The sequence below is a fragment of the Xenopus tropicalis genome, chromosome 7, assembly GCF_000004195.4.
Source record: "Xenopus tropicalis strain Nigerian chromosome 7, UCB_Xtro_10.0, whole genome shotgun sequence".
NCBI lineage: Eukaryota > Metazoa > Chordata > Amphibia > Anura > Pipidae > Xenopus > Xenopus tropicalis.
The window spans coordinates 102002485-102021184 of NC_030683.2; the positions used below are offsets into that span (position 1 = coordinate 102002485).

The 18700-nt window shown below is 37.2% G+C and overlaps 1 protein-coding gene across 6 annotated transcripts in view; it reads right to left on the reverse strand.

Annotated features, from left to right (window-relative positions):
• prdm16 (PR domain 16) overlaps positions 1 to 18700 on the reverse strand; it is a 400466-nt gene that overhangs the window by 188065 nt on the left and 193701 nt on the right. For all 6 annotated transcript variants that reach the window (XM_031905689.1, XM_031905688.1, XM_031905687.1 and 3 more), the window contains exon 3: positions 7404 to 7454. In XM_031905689.1, the coding sequence (XP_031761549.1) occupies positions 7404 to 7454 (51 nt within the window). The remainder of the gene's footprint in view (positions 1 to 7403; positions 7455 to 18700) is intronic.

An 18700-nucleotide genomic window follows, 5' to 3' on the forward strand; every position in this document is an offset into this window, starting at 1 on the left:
TTATTTTCATTGTCCACACAAATAGGTAAAGGTTTGCTTTAGGAGTATAGAATGTCTCGAGGAGGTCAAAATCCTTCCAGATGAGAGGATTTAAGCTAACAGATTCCATCTATTGTTGCTGAAAGATAATGCTGCCTTGTGATATGTTAAAAAATAATTGTACAGCTTTTGCCAAATGTCTATCCTATTGGATTTTGATAAGAAGGCTATTGAGCTTTAATAATGTCTTCTATCCATTTTCAGCCAGCCCTTAACATGTCTTTTTATTTGTCCCTAAAGCCTCTTCAGCATTGCCTTTTCATTACAAGTCTCTCAGCTGGCTCTCAAGAGAGACTGGGCCGACAAGAGTGATAGATAGATAGATAACTCTATAGATTATCTCCCACAGATGTTTTCTCTCCAGTAGCCCCTAGGCTATTCCTTCTAAGTAAACAGAGACTAAATAGAAAGTCTACTGAAGAGAAAATCCTCTGAGGACCAATGTCACCAGAGCTAGAAAAATAGCACATTTAAAGAGGATGGAAGACCTCCAGAATGAAAACATTTATAGAAACCGGCTTTCAGGAAAAAGTCAAAGAAACGAGTTACTATCAAAATGTGGAGGGACTATAATGTTTCATTGTTAAGTAACGGTGTCGGCTTCTTAATTCAGTATTACAAGCAAATATTTAGCACCATTTGTATATGTATAAGGATATTTGCTGTTTTATTTCTTTGGTTAAGAATTTAAGATTTCAGAGGTAAGGGATGAATATGATTTTTTAAGACTCCTCAGCCTTTTGGCACTTAATTATTTTGAATATATTTAACATTGCAAATGCTAAATAATGCATTATTTGTTGCCATGTGCATTTTGTCCATATTTGGCACAACTGCTGCTGAAGAACTGCAACTCCCTGAATAAAGCCAATAACCAAAGGTTTCTGGGAGATGAGTTTCAGGGGCAGACGGTGATAAACAGGTTGATGATTGCCATTTATAAATGATTCCTTGGAGGAACTGTTGTGCCTATGGCACTCTTTGATGTTCACCCATCCCACCCAACTATGCCTCATCAGCAGGATTTATTTGCTGTCACTGAGACTTATACCTTCAAGGAAAAAGGCATATGAAGTGACTTTTATTTATAGTAGCTAGTAAGGCTACACAATATATTTTTTTGGGGGGGGGGGGGTCAGATCAACAAACGTGAACATTTCATGGAATTATTTTTGCTGTCCTGTGTTTCACTGATATATGTATATCAACTGAACCAGGCTAGCTAAGGCTACTACACACATGCATAAGAAACGACTACAAAACACTTAGCACAATCTTACATATATATTGCATTTATTTATATTTTGTTTTTGTGTTGACCTCTGTCTGTTCTGTTAATGTATTGTTTTGTTGTACAGTGAATACAAATATACAAACACACATAATATAGCCCATACATATACTGAAATTAAAGGTGGCCATACACGGGCCGACTATAGCTGCCGATATCGGTCCCTTGGACCGATTCAGCAGCTAATCGGCCCGTGTATGGGCAGGGCAGAGCGGCCTGGCCGACCGATATCTGGCCTGAAATTGGCCAGATCTCGATCGGCCAGGTTAGAAAATCCGGTCGGATCGGGGACCGCATCGGCTCGTTGATGCGGTCCCCGATCCGACTGCCCCATTGCTGGCCACATAATCCGATCGTCTGGCCCCAGGGCCAAACGATCGGATTATTTTTTTTTTACCTAAATGCTCCCTGATATCGCCCACCCGTAGGTGGGGATATCGGGGGAAGATCCGCTCGCTTGGCGACGTCGCCAAGCGAGCGGATCTGCTCGTGTATGGCCACCTTAAGGCTATTTGTGATTCTAATTGTAAATGCAGCTTTCCTGCAATCAAAGTGTGCCATTGCCCTTAGAGGGGGAATCTAAGTCAAAGTACAGGTATAGGTCCTTTTATCCAGAATGCTTGGGACTTGGGGTTTTCTTTCCATAATTTGGATCTCCATATATTTAGTTTCATAAAAATCTTTAATTATGAATTAAACCCAATAGGATTTTTTTTGCCTCCAATATAGATTAACCATATCCTAGTTGGGATCAAGTACAAGGTAATGTTTTTTTTATTACAGAGAAAAAGAAAATAATTCTTTAAAATTTGAAATTATTTGATTAAAATGGAATCTATGGGAGATGGCCTTCCTGTAATTCCTGTAATTCTGAGCTTTCTGGATAATAGGTTTCCGGATAACAGACCCTATACCTTTACTATGATTTACAAATTAATTCAGTATTTTTATGAGGAAATATGATATTAGGCATAAACTGCCTGTAAAATTTTTTTATTAATTCTCCTAATTAGTTTACAATTACATTGTCAATTTTAGCCAGATGGACTCTATGTAGCTATGTACTATGACAGACAACACATCATGAGAAGCAAGGTTTTGGCCCTAAAAGAAACCAAACCTTCATATTTATAGGGTATATATATGTATATATATATATATATATATATATACAAAGGCAAATGTTTTATTTCTTTTTACATTAAATGCAATATTATTGAACCTTTCAGCTTGCTGTCAGTGTAAGCCCTTTGCTATACAGGATGACTCAGCCGCTGTTTATAAAGAAAGCAGATACAAGCCACAAGGGTGCATCTTAATCCAAGAAAAGTAAGGTAATTATTATAGATTCATGATTACCACCAACATGGAAAAAATGACTGCGCCTTTCCATTGGCTGGTGCTCTAATGTTTACAGCTACAGAGACTTTTACTTTTACATTTGTCTGTTGGGTAATTTCTTACAGCCCAAATCAAAACTACTTGTGAACAGAACCATCAAATTTCCCTTTTTGTCATACACAGAGACTGGGAACGTTACATCCAATCAGCAATTAGCTGTGATCAGTGAGAATAATGAGGTTAGTACTGTGGTGACTTTTAAAGAGTGGTTCACTGTTATCTCTTAGTATTTTATAGAATGCCCAATTCTACGCAATGTTTCAATTGGTCTTCATTATTTATTTTTTATAGTTTTTGACTTATTTGCCTTTCTTTTCTGCCTCTTTCCAGCTTCCATATGCAGTCAGTGACCCCAGCAGCCAAAAAACTATTGCTGTTTGAGGCTACAATTTTCATTGTTACTTTTTATTGTTACTTTGTATTACTTATCTTTCTTTTTATACCCTTTCCTATTCATATTCCAATCTCTCATGCAAACCACTCCCTGGTTGCTAAACCAGACCCTAGCAACCAGATAGCTGTTGAAATTCCAAACTGGAGAGTTGCTTAAAAAAAGGTTAAATTATTTAAACAAACATAAAAAATAAAGGCAAATTATCTTAGAATATTGCTCTCTACATCATACTAAAACTTATATAATTCCTTTAAAGAATAGTCCACTATCCCAGATCATAGAATTGGAGGCATCATAGGTTACAGAGGTTTTGCAAGGAAGAGAGCTGCCGCTGTCCTGCCATTGACACCCAATGGAGAAATGTCATCATAGCTTCTATTATCCCCCCGGCACGAATAATGTTTTCTTACTTGTACTAAGAAATTCTGGCACCCAAATAATTTGAAAAAAAACTATAACCAAAAGTTCTATTCTTTCCAAAGTACACTAAGCACTACACTACTTGTCATGCAGCTCTTTAAATACTGAACTGTTGGCATCATTATGGGTTGTTCTGTTTGGATGACACCTAATCACATACAATACTCAATAGCTATATACAGTATACTTTTGTTATGCAAGTTTTTATTTATCAGTATTTGGAAAGCTTAAGGCACTAAATTCTCTTTCCTGGTTTGTTCCACAACATTAGTATGTGTTGCCATGTGACCATTTTCTTTAAAAAAATGATTTAAAAAGCACCCAAATACGTCTCCTAATATGCACTTGCCATAAAAAGATTATTTTAGGCCATCAGAAATGTCAGGGTGTGTCGAAACAGCAACTTTGTTTGTTACTTCCAGCAGCAACTTCCTGTTGCAAAACATTTTGGAAGCTTAGCAGAAGCTGAATTGGTCTGAATGCTTTGAATCATCCCTCTCCTTTCCAGCTTGTGGGCAAAACATTTATACGTGACATGTTGTGTAATGCGGATAACAGGCTGCTTTTCTGCTTTTACTTTTTAATCAGCTGGATTTGTGTAAGATGTACTAATCAATAAAATATTTATTGATGATTTAGAGCCTAATATTTTGAAATGACAAAACACCTCCTAAATCAACATACTGTATAACGTATAGCAGAATTATCTGGGATAATGGATAATGTGGAGTCCAGCCACTGGCTAAATAAACTGACAGTTTGTTGTCTCTGCAGGAATATTCTGTTCACTCTAAAGTAGACAATTCAGCCTTTATGTGGCAAAGTAAAACCTGATGGAACAAATTTAATAAACAAGCTTCTAAGTTTTTGTGAAAAATATAGTGCATGGCACTCCAAGGGTTAAACATGGTTTCCAATCCCATCTACCGTCTAAGAAGCTATACCTTCTGTGAAACAAACTCACCCAGCATGGCATTAGCCATATCTTTGTTTGTTTGTTTTTAGCATCTAGGTTTCAAGGTTTTAGCATCTGAAGATGCTCCTTGCACTTCCACATAGTTGTGTTCAGAGCTCCCGTCCACTCTTGTATATCACAGACAGTATGCCTATTGACAGCTATCGGCAGTAGCTCCAGGGTTCCCACAGTGGCTTGGGTTGCTTGTGACTAAAGAATCAGGTGCAGATGTCATTTTGTGCCCAATGACATCTGAACATTAAAGATTTTTAGCGAAATTGTGTTTAAATGTTCAAATTGCATTGAAGCACATGTGGAGGTTTTAACGTATCCGCGTAACGTAGCTGCAATAACACTGGGTTGCAGTTAAACTGGACACTTACTTAACAATGCTGTAGTACAAATATATTAAGGATCAAGTAGGACCACAAGTGCAGAGTGCAAAGGGCAATTTTGAAAGAAAATCACCACGTTTCCTTATCCACAATGCAGAGTTGCGTCCGACACATTGTGTCCAGTGTGTAAAAAAGAACACTTGTGTTCAGATAATTGTTGCTGAAATGTTTATCATAAATATGGCATGAGTTACAGAGCTTGTTGTGTAATGTGTAATTTTTGAGCCCAAGTCTGGTTTGGCTATTGATGCAGCATGCTGAAGGAACCCTGGCATTACTACCACATTCACAGGATTGGGGGTGGTTTCAGGGTTCCCCTATGCCAGTGATCCCCAACCAGTGGCTCGGGGGCAACATGTTGCTCCCCAACCCCTTGGATGTTGCTCTCAAACCAGGTAGTTATTTTTGAATTCCTGAATTGATGGCAAGTTTTGGTTGAATAAAAACAAGATTTCCTACCAAATAAAGCCTCCTGTAAGCTGATAGTGTGCATAGAGGCTGCCTAATAGCCAATCTTAGCCCTTATTTGGCTCCTCCATGAACTTTTATGATGCTTGTGTTGATCTCCAAGTCTTTTTACATTTGACTGTGGCTCACAAGTAAGAAAGGTTGGGGAACCCTGCCCTATGCCAATAGGTGCACTTGCACTTGACTCAAAAGAGGGTGAGGGATGGACACACTGGTGAGAACAAAACTATACTGAACTGCAAAGAACATCCCAGACATGCACAGCCTTGAGTCTATTTTAGTACTTGCACTTGTGTTCATAAAGGAGCCCTGTTATCTTAATCTGTGAAATACTTTCTTAATATAAAGAGAGCTGTTCCCCACCATAAATAGGTGTTAGCTTAGCATTCTTGTAAGTTGTATAAAAACTCACTTTGTACCCACATTCATACACGCTCACGAGTTAATATATAGGATGAACTGTGATAACTCCACGAAAAACTGTTTCCGACAAAAACTTCCATCCCCTGCCTACGACTTTCCTTGTATATTTGAGGATAAACGATCAAACACTTTTTTTTTTCCAGTTAAGAAGCTTCATTTCAACTATTCTTTCCTAACCATTAAGTGCAGAACTTGAACTATTTACCTTACTGGGGGCGACCTTCTTAACCTTGCCTATTAAAACTGCTGCCCATCCCTCGATGAACTCATTACCTCTCGATGTCACAGCATCGTTAGACAGTTTAGATTCAGCGCAAAGCAAATTTTCAATAGACTGCTCATACATCGTCTGCCTGTGGTATCACTTTAAATCTCGCTACAGTATAAAACAAGAGGAGCCCTTGATTCAGCCCTTGAATACTAACACATGTAGACACCCATGCAGTTTCAGCCAATGCTGATGATACAGCACTTTTGCTTCAAGAACAGACATTTAAATACCTATATATGTCTTAAGAGACAAGTATGTGTTTAGGTCAAGTGATATTAATTAGGTTGGTATGCATAAGCTTTGGAATGTGAAAAATCCCATGATGAGGGTCATACCAACGATGCTGCTCTGCCACCTTGCCAGAGTGTCTCTTCACTGGGAAAGATCCTACTGTGTCACCGGCAACAAAGTGTGAGTTATGGAGGAAAATAAGGTAAAAAGTTCACTCCCATAGACGTTGGTCCTTTTACAAGGTCAATTGATGGTCACAATGGCGTTACAGAAGAACCTTATTCTAGTTGTACAGGTTTATTCTCTGCTCTGGACAGAGTTCAACTCCAATACCAATCATGCAGAGAGATAGATCGACTCTAATATCCCAAACCTTTTTATTCCCATTTATTTTAGCCTCATTTAATGATCTGTAAAAAAAAAGGGGATTCTCTTAAAAACTACATTGGGGAGACTTCATGCAAAAATGCCAAGGCTTAGTATGAAAAAAAGAAAAAAAAAACTGGTAGACTTCAGTTTAAACGGTTTACATTATTGTACAATTAGAAATAAACAACATTGAGCACAAGTCGGGAGACATGAATCTGGTCTCATCTAATGCGCAATGATTTACCATTGACTCAGAAATGTATTTGAAATATGTTGAAGTCTCGCTTCACTCACACTCATCGTTTGCCAAATGATGTCACCGTTAAAATATTTACATTCATGCAATTTGCAGCCTGAGAATTCTCTGCGTTGTGCTACTTAGGGATGGACGATTCAAAGCCAGGAGAACCATACTGAGATACTTTCAGTCAATGATTAACCTTGTGATCAACAGGAGGCTGCCAAATGCATCTGAAGATATCTCCAATCTCCATATCACTCACTATACAAAGCAATCAGCAGAATTGCTCATTTTCTCATTTTATATTCCAATTCATAACATTGGCATTCACACACTATGCAATGTTCCTTCATGATGTTCTTCCATATTTAAAAGTATACTAACAAATATTTGATATGATGTTAGAACAATCGATAGTATGGCTAGTTATTTATTCAGGGTAACCATTCTCTTAAAGTTATTTCATTGTAATAACTGTGCATAAGGTTGAATATTGTGTTCCTACCTTACTGAGGCAGCCATCTTGTGATGTCACATCTGATTCAGGAAGGATCTGCTAAAGAAAAACAAAACCAAGACCACAATTAGTTATAAGAGTTTGATACATATAATGATAGTGCTACTGTATTAATGACTCATAGTCAACCCCTTATGGGTGTCTAGTTCCCCTAATTAGGCTACATGTGATGTGTCCTGGTCTAGGAAAAAGCAAGCAACATTGAGGCAACATTCAACTACGCATGGCAAATGGTCAGGCCCTAGCTGAGATCTTGTGCAAAATTACACCCATAAGCATACAACACAGCATACACAGTATTTAAGAGTCCCTTCTGTTCAACGGAGTGCACATACCACCCTTCTGCCTCCCCTTCTTTATGCTGCAAAGTAAGGAAAGTAATATATCTATCTATCTGTGAACATCACTATATAAGCATATATAAATACATTCATGGGTGGTATGGTGAGGAGAAAAGCAGAATAGTAAGAAGGCGAGTCTTTGTTGAACATATAGGAGTTATTTAGGACATGTGACAATTTTCATTTGGTCCTATCAATCAGATAGACAGATCGATCTAAGGACTTGAAAAATGGGTCCATTATATTTTTAAAAAACAAGACTGGTCCATGACCTAACAGTCTGGATTTAATGGACCACATGGGATGAGCTGGCAATGCCAGATTTATGGCCAGGCTGCTCATGGCTACTACCTTACAATTTGAAGGTAAAAGATCATAAAAACAATATATTTTAAGGTGCAGCTCTGTCATATCACTCTAATTACACCTACGCAGAAGATGTTTTTCATAAATCATGTCGGGAAAAATTATGAAAAGCTCCAAAGAATATATATGGAAGACACCAAGACTTTACCAAGACTGCCTTTTTATTTAAACAATTATACACTTCACAGCAATCTGAATCTCTCTCCTTACTATGCCTCTCTCTCTGCTTCTTTCCCTTTCTCACACACAACAGAACTTCCTCTTCCTTTTTCCCTTCTATAAACCTACAACAACAGCCACCCTTTATCAGATTCTGGATAGTCAATACCATGGTTACTTCCAGATATTACCCCAATAGGCATTCAGGTTAAGACCCCCCCCCCCACACCCACTGCTTTGGTCCCCTAGGGTGCAGATCCACAGAATGGAAAGTCTTCTGTAAGAGAATTCTACCACAATAAGAAATGGAATAAGGATAGGAATTCTTTGGATTGGTAGCCCAAGAGCAGTGATCCCCAACCAGTGGCTCGGGGGCAACATGTTGCTCCCCAACCCCTTGGATGTTGCTCTCAGTGCCCCCAAACCAGGTAGTTATTTTTGAATTCCTAACTTGGGGGCAAGTTTTGGTTGAATAAAAACAAGATTTACTACCAAATAAAGCCCCTGTAAGCTGATAGTGTGCATAGAGGCTGCCTAATAGCCAATCTTAGCACTTATTTGGCACCTCCATGAACTTTTATTGTGCTTGTGTTGCTCTCCAAGTCGTTTTACATTTGACTGTGGCTCACGCGTAAGAAAGGTTGGGGATCCCTGGTCTAAGAGTATGCCTTGTACAGCAAAATTAAACTAGACAAGATACATTTCACGCTTAATATCCCCATTAGGCAAGCAAAATTAATTGCGTCTTAAATGACCTATATTAACCCTTTGCTGTCCTTTTAAGTATGTCTGGTTTTATCATATCATGTCTTAAATTGCATGAAAATGAATATGTATAGCACCAGCCAGATTATTTCTTGAAGATTTTGTGTCTGGGTCTGAACACAAGAATGTGTTACTTAGACACGCACAGGAAGCCAAGTGCACTTCCAAACAACTTAGGAGAGGAGCAGACGACATGACAGTCCTACCATTCGATTCCTATAGAAAAACAGTTTACAAACGAGCATTTTTTCCGTGTGGTGGAAGCTGAATTTGATTACATTACCGAGACAGATCACAACTGCTCCATTTAAATGGTAATGTTATCCTTTTGCTTTACCCGTCTAGATAAACTGTCAGGGAAAAAAAGAACTGTGATATAATGTGGTTTGATGTGCACTTAATGTGGCATCGCATTTTTAGGACACAAGTGAAAAAAAATAAACTCCTTCGCTTTCTCCCTATTTTTAATTCCCAAAGAAAGCTTTTTCACTGTTTATATAATGTTAACGCACATTTCTAAACACTTTCCAGCATATACATTATTTGTGCTTCTCATGTGTTTTAAGTTACTATCCAGCAAATGTATAAAAATGAATTCCAAAAAACTGAAATGTGTAACTATTGCATACACAGAGCCCCCGTCCACCCCAGTTAGGCTATAGTTTTATAGAGCATATCATGGTTTTATTGACATTATTTTTGCTGGTGCCCAAAATAGCCCTACCCAACACAAATAGCTTTTATGTTTTTCCAGGCAGCTTCAGATATCCAATTTTCATAAAATTGCATTAAATGGGTCTGGTTTAGTCTTGCTTTGCTTAGCTGTCCCTTTTTAGAACTTGGTAAGTAAGGCTGCTTGTTTTATGCCATAAAGTTAATGATGTAAGAAATCCATCAATAAACTATCTTCTGTAATAAAACAAGTAGTTACAAAGCAAATACTGTTGTGAAGGCATTTAAATAGATTGGGTCCATGGGGTCCATAAAAGAACCTTATCCAGGCGCCCACCCTGCGCTATATACATGGACAAGTAGGGCCATCTAAACAAGTTAAGCTTGGGGGCCTGAAAAAATGCACTGAGCATAGCAGAATGCTGACAATGTTAGGCCACTCTAATACAGAAGAGACATTTTTTGCTTGATACAGATTTGTGGTTAAATTCGAATTTTCATGAGTTGCAAAAATTTAGCAAATCTATGCTAGAAGTTTACCACGCATTTTGTTCCAACAGGAAATAAATACAAGAAAAAAGTGATAACAATATCCATTGGTACAACTAATATGACCACTGACTCCAATGCATTTGGTATAAACACCCATTGACTCATTGATGTATTTGGCAAAATTTAGCTACAGGTATTTCTGCAGTTTTAATATTTGAGAAGGAAAATGGGGCACTTGCGCTCAATACTACACGCTAGGTTTGGCACTCCCTTTAGCTATAATTGCCCAGACTTGCCATTATAATCACTACAGAAAATGGACAACAAGCTTATTAACCCCAAGATAATATAATCATTACAGAAAATAGATGAGCATATTAACCCCAGCAATGCCAATATAATCACTACTGAAAATGGCTAATCAGCATATTAACCCCAGACATGCCAGCAATATCACTGCAAAAATGGCCACCGAGCAGTCCATTAACCCCAGACATGCCAGTAAGATAATGGCAGAAATTGATCAGTTGAAAGAATTACCTCTCCCACATTTGCACAATCAGAATACCACAAACTTTTTATCTATCCCAGTGCTTCCATGTTGTTCTGCCTCCCTTTGCATAAATGAAACTCCTCTAAAACAATAAAAAAATAACCATTCCAAAGTGAAACGTGCTGCCATCTTTCATTTTATTTCTTTGTCTTTTTTTCCCAGTGCGTCGCGATGTGAGAGGCAGCAGGTGGAGTCTGTCGCCATTTTTTGCCACAGCCCAGTCCGGCCCAGACAGATGTGGCCTCACTAATGGCAGTGATGATATAACAGCACTGTTTTGATTTCTTTATAATGCCAAGGACATTTTCTGAGTGACAAATTAAGTTTACAAACATAAAAGTTAGGACTAAGGCATATGCAGTAGTTTTATTATCATTCAAGAGAAATATACAACCTAATAATAATGAATCCAATTAAATTTGGAATGATTTGAAGGAAGTACATCAGCGTAACCTGGCGTTAAAACTACACCATATTCAGAAAAGATATCCATAGGTGCGTGAGACTGAAGTGTGATAACGTGTTATTTACTACAAAAGAAATATGGCCAGCAAAAAAAAAAAATGAAAAAAAAAATCCATTGTGTATCATTTTCGGAGCAGTAATGACACTAACGTCATTGTTAACAGGTGTGTAAACATTGTGATATAGAAGAAATAGTTATTTTTTACCTCAGTCATTCTTTGCATTGCTATAATCTTTTAATCGCCAGATAAATTCTAGTCACTAGCATCTCAAAGATAAAGGAGCAAATAGTGCTTTCTGCAGCCAAGATGGATGATCCTGCCTCCACCTTCAGCAAATATTAATCCTGCAGCTGAATGGAATCTACCTTACACAAACTGGTAGCTCAGTGCCATGCAGAATACAGAAAGTGCTTGCATGTCTTCTGCTGTGAAATATACCTTTTCCATATACCAGCGATCCCCAACCAGTGGCTCAGGTGCAACATGTTGCTCCCAACCCCTTGGATGTTGCTCCCAGTGGCCTCAAAGCAGGTGCTTATTTTTGAATTTCTGGCTTGGAGGCAAGTGTTTATTGCCTAAAACCCAGTGTAAAGTCAAACAAATCCTCCTATAGGCTCCCAGCCCACATAGGGGCTACCAAATTGCCAAGTGTAGCTCTTATTTGCACCCCCAGGAACTTTTTCCATGCTTGTGTTTTTCTATTGGAATGTCGCTCATGGGTAAAAAAAGGTTGGGAATACCTGTCATATACCATTCTCATATACGTTTCTCATTTAGCTTTCACATAGACTTACATTCACTAATGGGTTTTAACAGAATGATTGTCACATTAAAAACACATATTTAAAGTGTTTAAAAAAAGAAGAAATATACTTGCCCATATATCTATATCCATATATTAGACTTCCTGTCATTAAAGGGGTGGTTCGTCTTCAGGTTAATTTTTAGTCTGTTATAGAATGGCCTATTCTTAGCAACAGTTCAAGTGGTCTTTATTATTTATTTTTTATAGTTTTTGAATTATTAGCTTTCTTATTCTGACTCTATCCAGATTTCACTGACCCCAGAAGCCAAAAACCTATTGCCCTGTGAAGCCACAGTTTTATAGCTATTCTTACTTTTTTATTGTTTATCTTTCTATTTAGGCCCTCCTTTATTCATATTCCTGTCTCTCTTTCAAACCATTGCTGCGTTGCTAGGTTAAATTGGACCCTAGCAACCAGATAGTTGTTGAAATTCCAAAATGAACAAAAAGATAAATAATTAAAAAAAAAACCTCAAATAATATAAACTGACCAATTGCAAACTGTCCCAGAATAGCACTGTCTACATTATACTAAAAGTTAATTTAATGGTGAACTACCCCTTTAACTGTTTGTAACATCATATCAATGATATATCACTCTCTGCCATTTTCTCTTCCTATTATTTATATATCTATCTAATATCTATCTATCTATTATCTATCTATCTATTATCTATCTATCTATCTATAATCTATCTATCATCTATCTGTCTATCTATCTATAATCTATCTATCTATCTATCTATCTATCTATCTATCATCTATCTATCTATCTATCATCTATCTATATCATCTATCTACTGAATCTATCTATCTATCTATCTATCTATCTATCTATCTATCAATCATCTATCATCTATCTATCTATCTATCTATCTATCTATCTATCATCTATCTATCTATCTATCATCTATCTATATCATCTATCTACTGAATCAATCTATCTATCTATCTATCTATCTATCATCATCTATCATCTATCTATCTATCTATCTATCATCTATCTATCTATCTATCTATCTATCTATCTATCTATCTATCTATCATCTATCTATCTATCTATCTATCTATCTATCTATCTATCATCTATCTATCTATCTATCTATCATCTATCTATCTATCTATCTATCATCTATCTATCTATCTATCTATCTATCTATCATCTATCTATCTATCTATCTACTGAATCTATCTATATCATCTATCTACTGAATCTATCTATCTATCTATCTATCTATCTATCTATCATCTATCATCTATCATCTATCTATCTATCATCTATCTATCTATCTATCATCTATCTATCTATCTATCTATCTATCATCTATCAATTCAAGGCCAATAATATCACCAGGGTGGGTGACCCTGTGTCTTGTCAGACAGAAAACATATGTATTAAGACCACAGAGATGCAGATACAACACTTGTCATGCAAAGCGCCTTGTTCTATTACAGTAATTCTATAACAAGCGGAGCGTTTTCCCTCTCCGAGACTGTCTTGAGTCTTGGTTTCTTATTTCTGTGAAAGAATAGTAACTGCCATGGTAGGCCTTCGTTTGACCTCTCTTTCCACATCTAACTGATGCTGAACAAGTTGTAGCCTTTAAAAAAAAGAATAGAACTTGCTCTCCCATTCAGTGGCTCCAGCTGAGAATCCATCCCTTTTCCAAGCCTGGACGCCAGCAGAGGCTCACATTATTGTTAGAAACAAATATATGTATAAGGGTGTTGTGTGTTTGTGCCAGGGTACGTACAGCACAGGCCTTATTATATTGCATGTCATTGTTTATTTGCTTATATAGCACCACAAATAGATGTAGTACTTTACAAACACAAACTAGGGGGCAGTTATTTAATTAGACAGTGAGAATCAATACTAAAGTGCTGGGAGCCTTAATACACGTGAGGTTCTTGCCCCAAAAGTCCCCATTTCACCATTAATCAATGAAGTGCCAAAATAGCAGATTATATAATTTTTGTATATTTACATATTTATGAACTATCTTTGGCATTAGGCTACAATTCTTAGGAATAATAGAGAACAGAATGCTTTCTGATTCTCACTAAAGTCTGAATGGAAAGTCAACCCCAATCACCAACTATATAACATCCACTAAGACCAAATGATGAAAAATACAGTGAGCTGATACACCTACATTCAGTATAGAAGGGTTACAAGGAAAATGCAGCAATGTGTTTGCTAAAGGTTTAAATGGACAATATATAGAATGAGGGGTGTTACATGTAGCTTTGGAGGTAAGGTCCAAATAGTTGTGCATGGTGTCCCAGCGGGGTGCTACTGTTGTTATTAGAATATAGATACATTCCATTGAGTAATTTATTTTATGTTTCATTAATTCATGGAATTGTTGTATGTTGTAGCTATTGTTCTAGGGCTGCCATGACATGATTTGCATATTGTGGGGTCGTACTGGTATGACAGAAGTGCTTCATTTATATTTTCAATGCATTTGATTAGAACAGCAATTATTTAATTGCTCTGTTTCTAACAAGCCATCTATTACTGGCATTGTCAGCATGTCACAGTAATACTGAGTGATTCAACGTCCATAGCAAAGCGTTCATTCAGGATTCTGGTTACACTTACTATGTGAGGCTGTAATATCTTGCTGAAAGCCGCACAGGCTGCTCACCAGAAGCTTTAAGGCTAATGCCCCACAGAGTGGATTCTTGGCCTGCGGATATGTGCAAGCTGAGAATCCACACCTACGCTTCAAAAATCTGATTGTTGTGCCTGTACAGGTATAGGACCCATTATCCAGAATGCTTGGGACCAAGGGTATTCCGCATAAGGCGTCATTCCGTATTTTGGATCTCCATACCTTAAGTCTACTAAAAAATCAGTACAATATTAATAAACCCAATTGGATTGTTTTGCATCCAATAAAGATTAAATTTATCTTACTTGGGATCAAATACAAGGCACTGTTTTATTATTACAGAGAAAAAGGAAATTGGTTTAAAAAATCTGAATTATTTGATTAAAATGGGGTCTATGGGAGACAGACTTTCCATAATTTGGAGCTAATAATGGGTTTCTGGATAACGGATCCCATACCTGTTCCTGGAGCCCTTGCACTGACTGAGGGGGGCAGGCACACAAAGTGTAGGGGAGGATTCTTATCCGCAGACTGAGAATTTGCCCCTTGTGGCATTAGCCTTTGAGTTAAATTTTAGTATGTTGTACAAATGACCAGTTTTTAGTAACTTTTCAATTGGTTTTAATTTTCTTTTTCATTTTAATAGTTTTTTAATTATTTGCCCTTCTCTTCTGCTTCTTTCTAGTTTTCAAATGGGGGTCACTGACCAAAAAAACTATTGCTCTTTTATGGTACAATTTTATTGTTATTGTTACTTTTTATTAGTTATTTTCATATTCAGGCCCTAACCTATGTAGATTCCAGTTTATCATTTAAACCACTACCTGATTGCTATGGTAATTTGTACCCTAGCAACCAGATACAGTAGCTGCTAAAATTCCAAACTGGAGAGCTGCTGAACAAAAATCTAAGTAACTCAAAAACCACAAATAGTAGAAAATGAAGGGGAAGTACAAATTGTCATGGAATAGCACTTTCTACATCAGTGATCCCCAATCAGTGGATTGTGAGCAACATCTCACCACCGCCTGTGCCCATTTTTACATTTCTGGCTTGGAGGCAAGTTTTGGAATCAAACTGACATAGTTTTATTCCAAGCAGTGCCTCCTGCAGGCTAGCAGGCCACATGGGGCTACCAAATAGCCAATCACAGCCTTTATTTGGCACCCCCAAAGAACAGTTTTCATGCTTGTGTGGCTCACCAACACTGTTTACATCTGAATGTGGCTACCGAGTAAAAAAAGGTTGGGGATCCCTGCTTTACATCATACTAAAAATTAAGGTGAACAAATAACGATATTCTCCATTTGTCTATTTATGTTATTATGTTGTGTTTGTTTGCTGGGTTTGTACTGGTTTATGGGCTTTGGGAATAATATATTACAAAGGTGTCAGATTGATGCTAAAGATAGCAGCACATACGGTGTATAGATATATGTGTGTGTTTACTATGATGGGTTATATGCTTCTGTCCCTTTAACCTTACACCCCTTGTCCTACCTCTTCGCTGTTTAAAGTTCAGCTTTTTATTACATGTACATTCTAGGAAGTTATGTTTCAACGTAACACCGCGCTTTACAAAGGAAGATGAAAGCTGCTGAACTAAAATAAATCACAGACACAGAAGTGATTCTGAAAAGGAGACCTTCCACTTGTATGTCATTGTTATTTTGTCTCCCTCCTGTTCTAATCCTCAAACTGGATGTGCAAACAGAACACGGCATGGCGTAGTTATCTGTTTCCACCTCACTGTGTACAGTTGCACTTTTCACCTGCAGCTTCTGACACTCATTATGGTGTCATGATTAATGGCGAGGGTTTCTTCCAGCATTCATTTCTTATTCATGTGAGTTCATATAGATACATGTCAAAGCCTTCAATTCGCTTTGCTTGTTCTGTACGACGTTCCTATCAGAGTTCTACAGTTGTTTGATGTGCACTGAACTTATTGCACAGGGTATGAATCTGATTCTCCGGCTAGCCTTTCAATAATGGCAAAACTGCAACACGTGTGCTGTACTTAGTTCTGTCTGATCTGCACGGTCACAGTGCAAAAGTTCATTTCCTACTGCAAAAATGAGCTCCAGCTCCCCAGAAACCCCCTTTTTATCATGGTCGCCAACAGAAGGAAAACCTAGGATCAAAAGCTTTCAAAATGTGCTTTGACTGAACCCCACTTTGCTGTACAAAAATGGATACAAATTCACTGTAAACTAGGTAGGATAAAACTAAAAATTGGGGTTATAGGCCGGGTTAATTAATTTGTATTATTGCCCCCCTCAATATATCAAAATGTGCAACAATGAAAGGCATGGAGGTGAGCTCAGTCTTTGTGTTCAGTGGGTTAAAGTGGTCATACATGGGCAGATTTCAGCTTGATAGGCCTCCCCAATTGATATCTGGCCAAAAATCGGACAGATGTCGATCATGTAGGCTTGATTTTCCCATTCGATCACCTTCATTATAAAAGGGGCCCAAGGTGGGCAAATAGAGAGAAAGATCCGATCAGTTTGGTGACCTTGCCAAACAAGTGGACCTAGCAGTGTATGATCACCTTTAGTTTAAATAACTGAAAAACCACAAATAAAAAATTGTAAACCAATTCCATATTGTTTTAGAAGATTCCCAGGTCTTTTAGTAGACAATGATATTCTGAGACAATATGGAATTGGTTTACAATTTTTTATTTGTGGTTTTTCAGTTATTTAGCATTTTTTCAGCTGCTTCCTTTCAAGTTTGGAATTTCAGCTGCTATCTGGTTGCTAAGGTCTTGTTTATCTTAGCAACCAAGTAGTAGTTTGGAATATGAATAGGAGGGGTCCTGAAAATAAAGATAAGTATTAAAAAATTACAATAATAATAAAACTGGAATCTCACAGAGCAATAGTTTTCAAGCTTCCAGGGTCAGTTACTCCAATTTAAAAGCTGGAAAGATGTAGAAGAGGAATAAGAGATGTAGAATAGATGTAGAAAAGAAATAATAATTCAAAAACTATAAAAAAATAAATGTTGAAGATCAATTGAAAAGTTGCTAGGAATAGGACATTCTATAACATACAAAAAGCTAACTTAAAGGTGAACCACCCCTTTGGACATCCATAGTAGATCTAAACTGATCAGATGTTGAATTATATAGCCTCGTAGCAAGATGGACACTAAGGAGTGTTTCCTAATTTTATTCTCTTGGGGGCCGCCACATGGGTGCATATATAGATTGCCACATGTGCATAGAATAATAGAATAAAGTTTCAATTCTATAGTTGTTTTACCTGCCCCCCATGAAAGACTCTAAGAGGCAGATTTATATAAATGAGAGTTTAGAGCTTAATACATAAAAACTCGCCCACGTTCTATTCATTCCTATGGGATTTTTAGAAGCGTATTTATCAATGGGTGGAAGTTAGAAGTCACCATTAGATAAATAAGCTTCTAAAAATCCCATAGGAATGAATAGAACATGGGCGAGTTTTTATGTATTAAATTTTAAACTCACATTTTTATACATTTGCCCCTAAATTTGATACAATTTTATTCTCCCAACATTTTTTAATTTCAATATGTGGCCTTTATTGGATTTCTTCAATATCTGAGCAAGATGGCATGTACAACAAATAAATAAAAAGCATCTTTCCAATAATAACATACCAGACGATTTTTTCGATTGAACTATTAACCATTTCCTTCCAGGGTAATAACTTCCAGGCCTGGCCTGAAATGATATGACAACCTTGATAATGTGACAGATGATATTAACAGTAAGATAAAAGAGAAGCTCTCCTGTATGTGCCTGGGGGGGGTTCTTCATGTTCATTTTCCTACCTTTCCAACTTCAACCTGTCACATTATGACAGCCTAGTAGGAATAATTGGCAAGACAATAAAGTTCAAGCTGAGACATCTGTAATTTAAAACAGAATATCACAGCATCTGGTTGTTCTAAAGAGAACATGCCTGGTCAGTTCTTGTCTTTAGTTTGAAGGTCATCTGAAAAGCACCTTTAAAGATACTTCAATTATTCTCCCCCATGAGGCAATAATGAATCTCT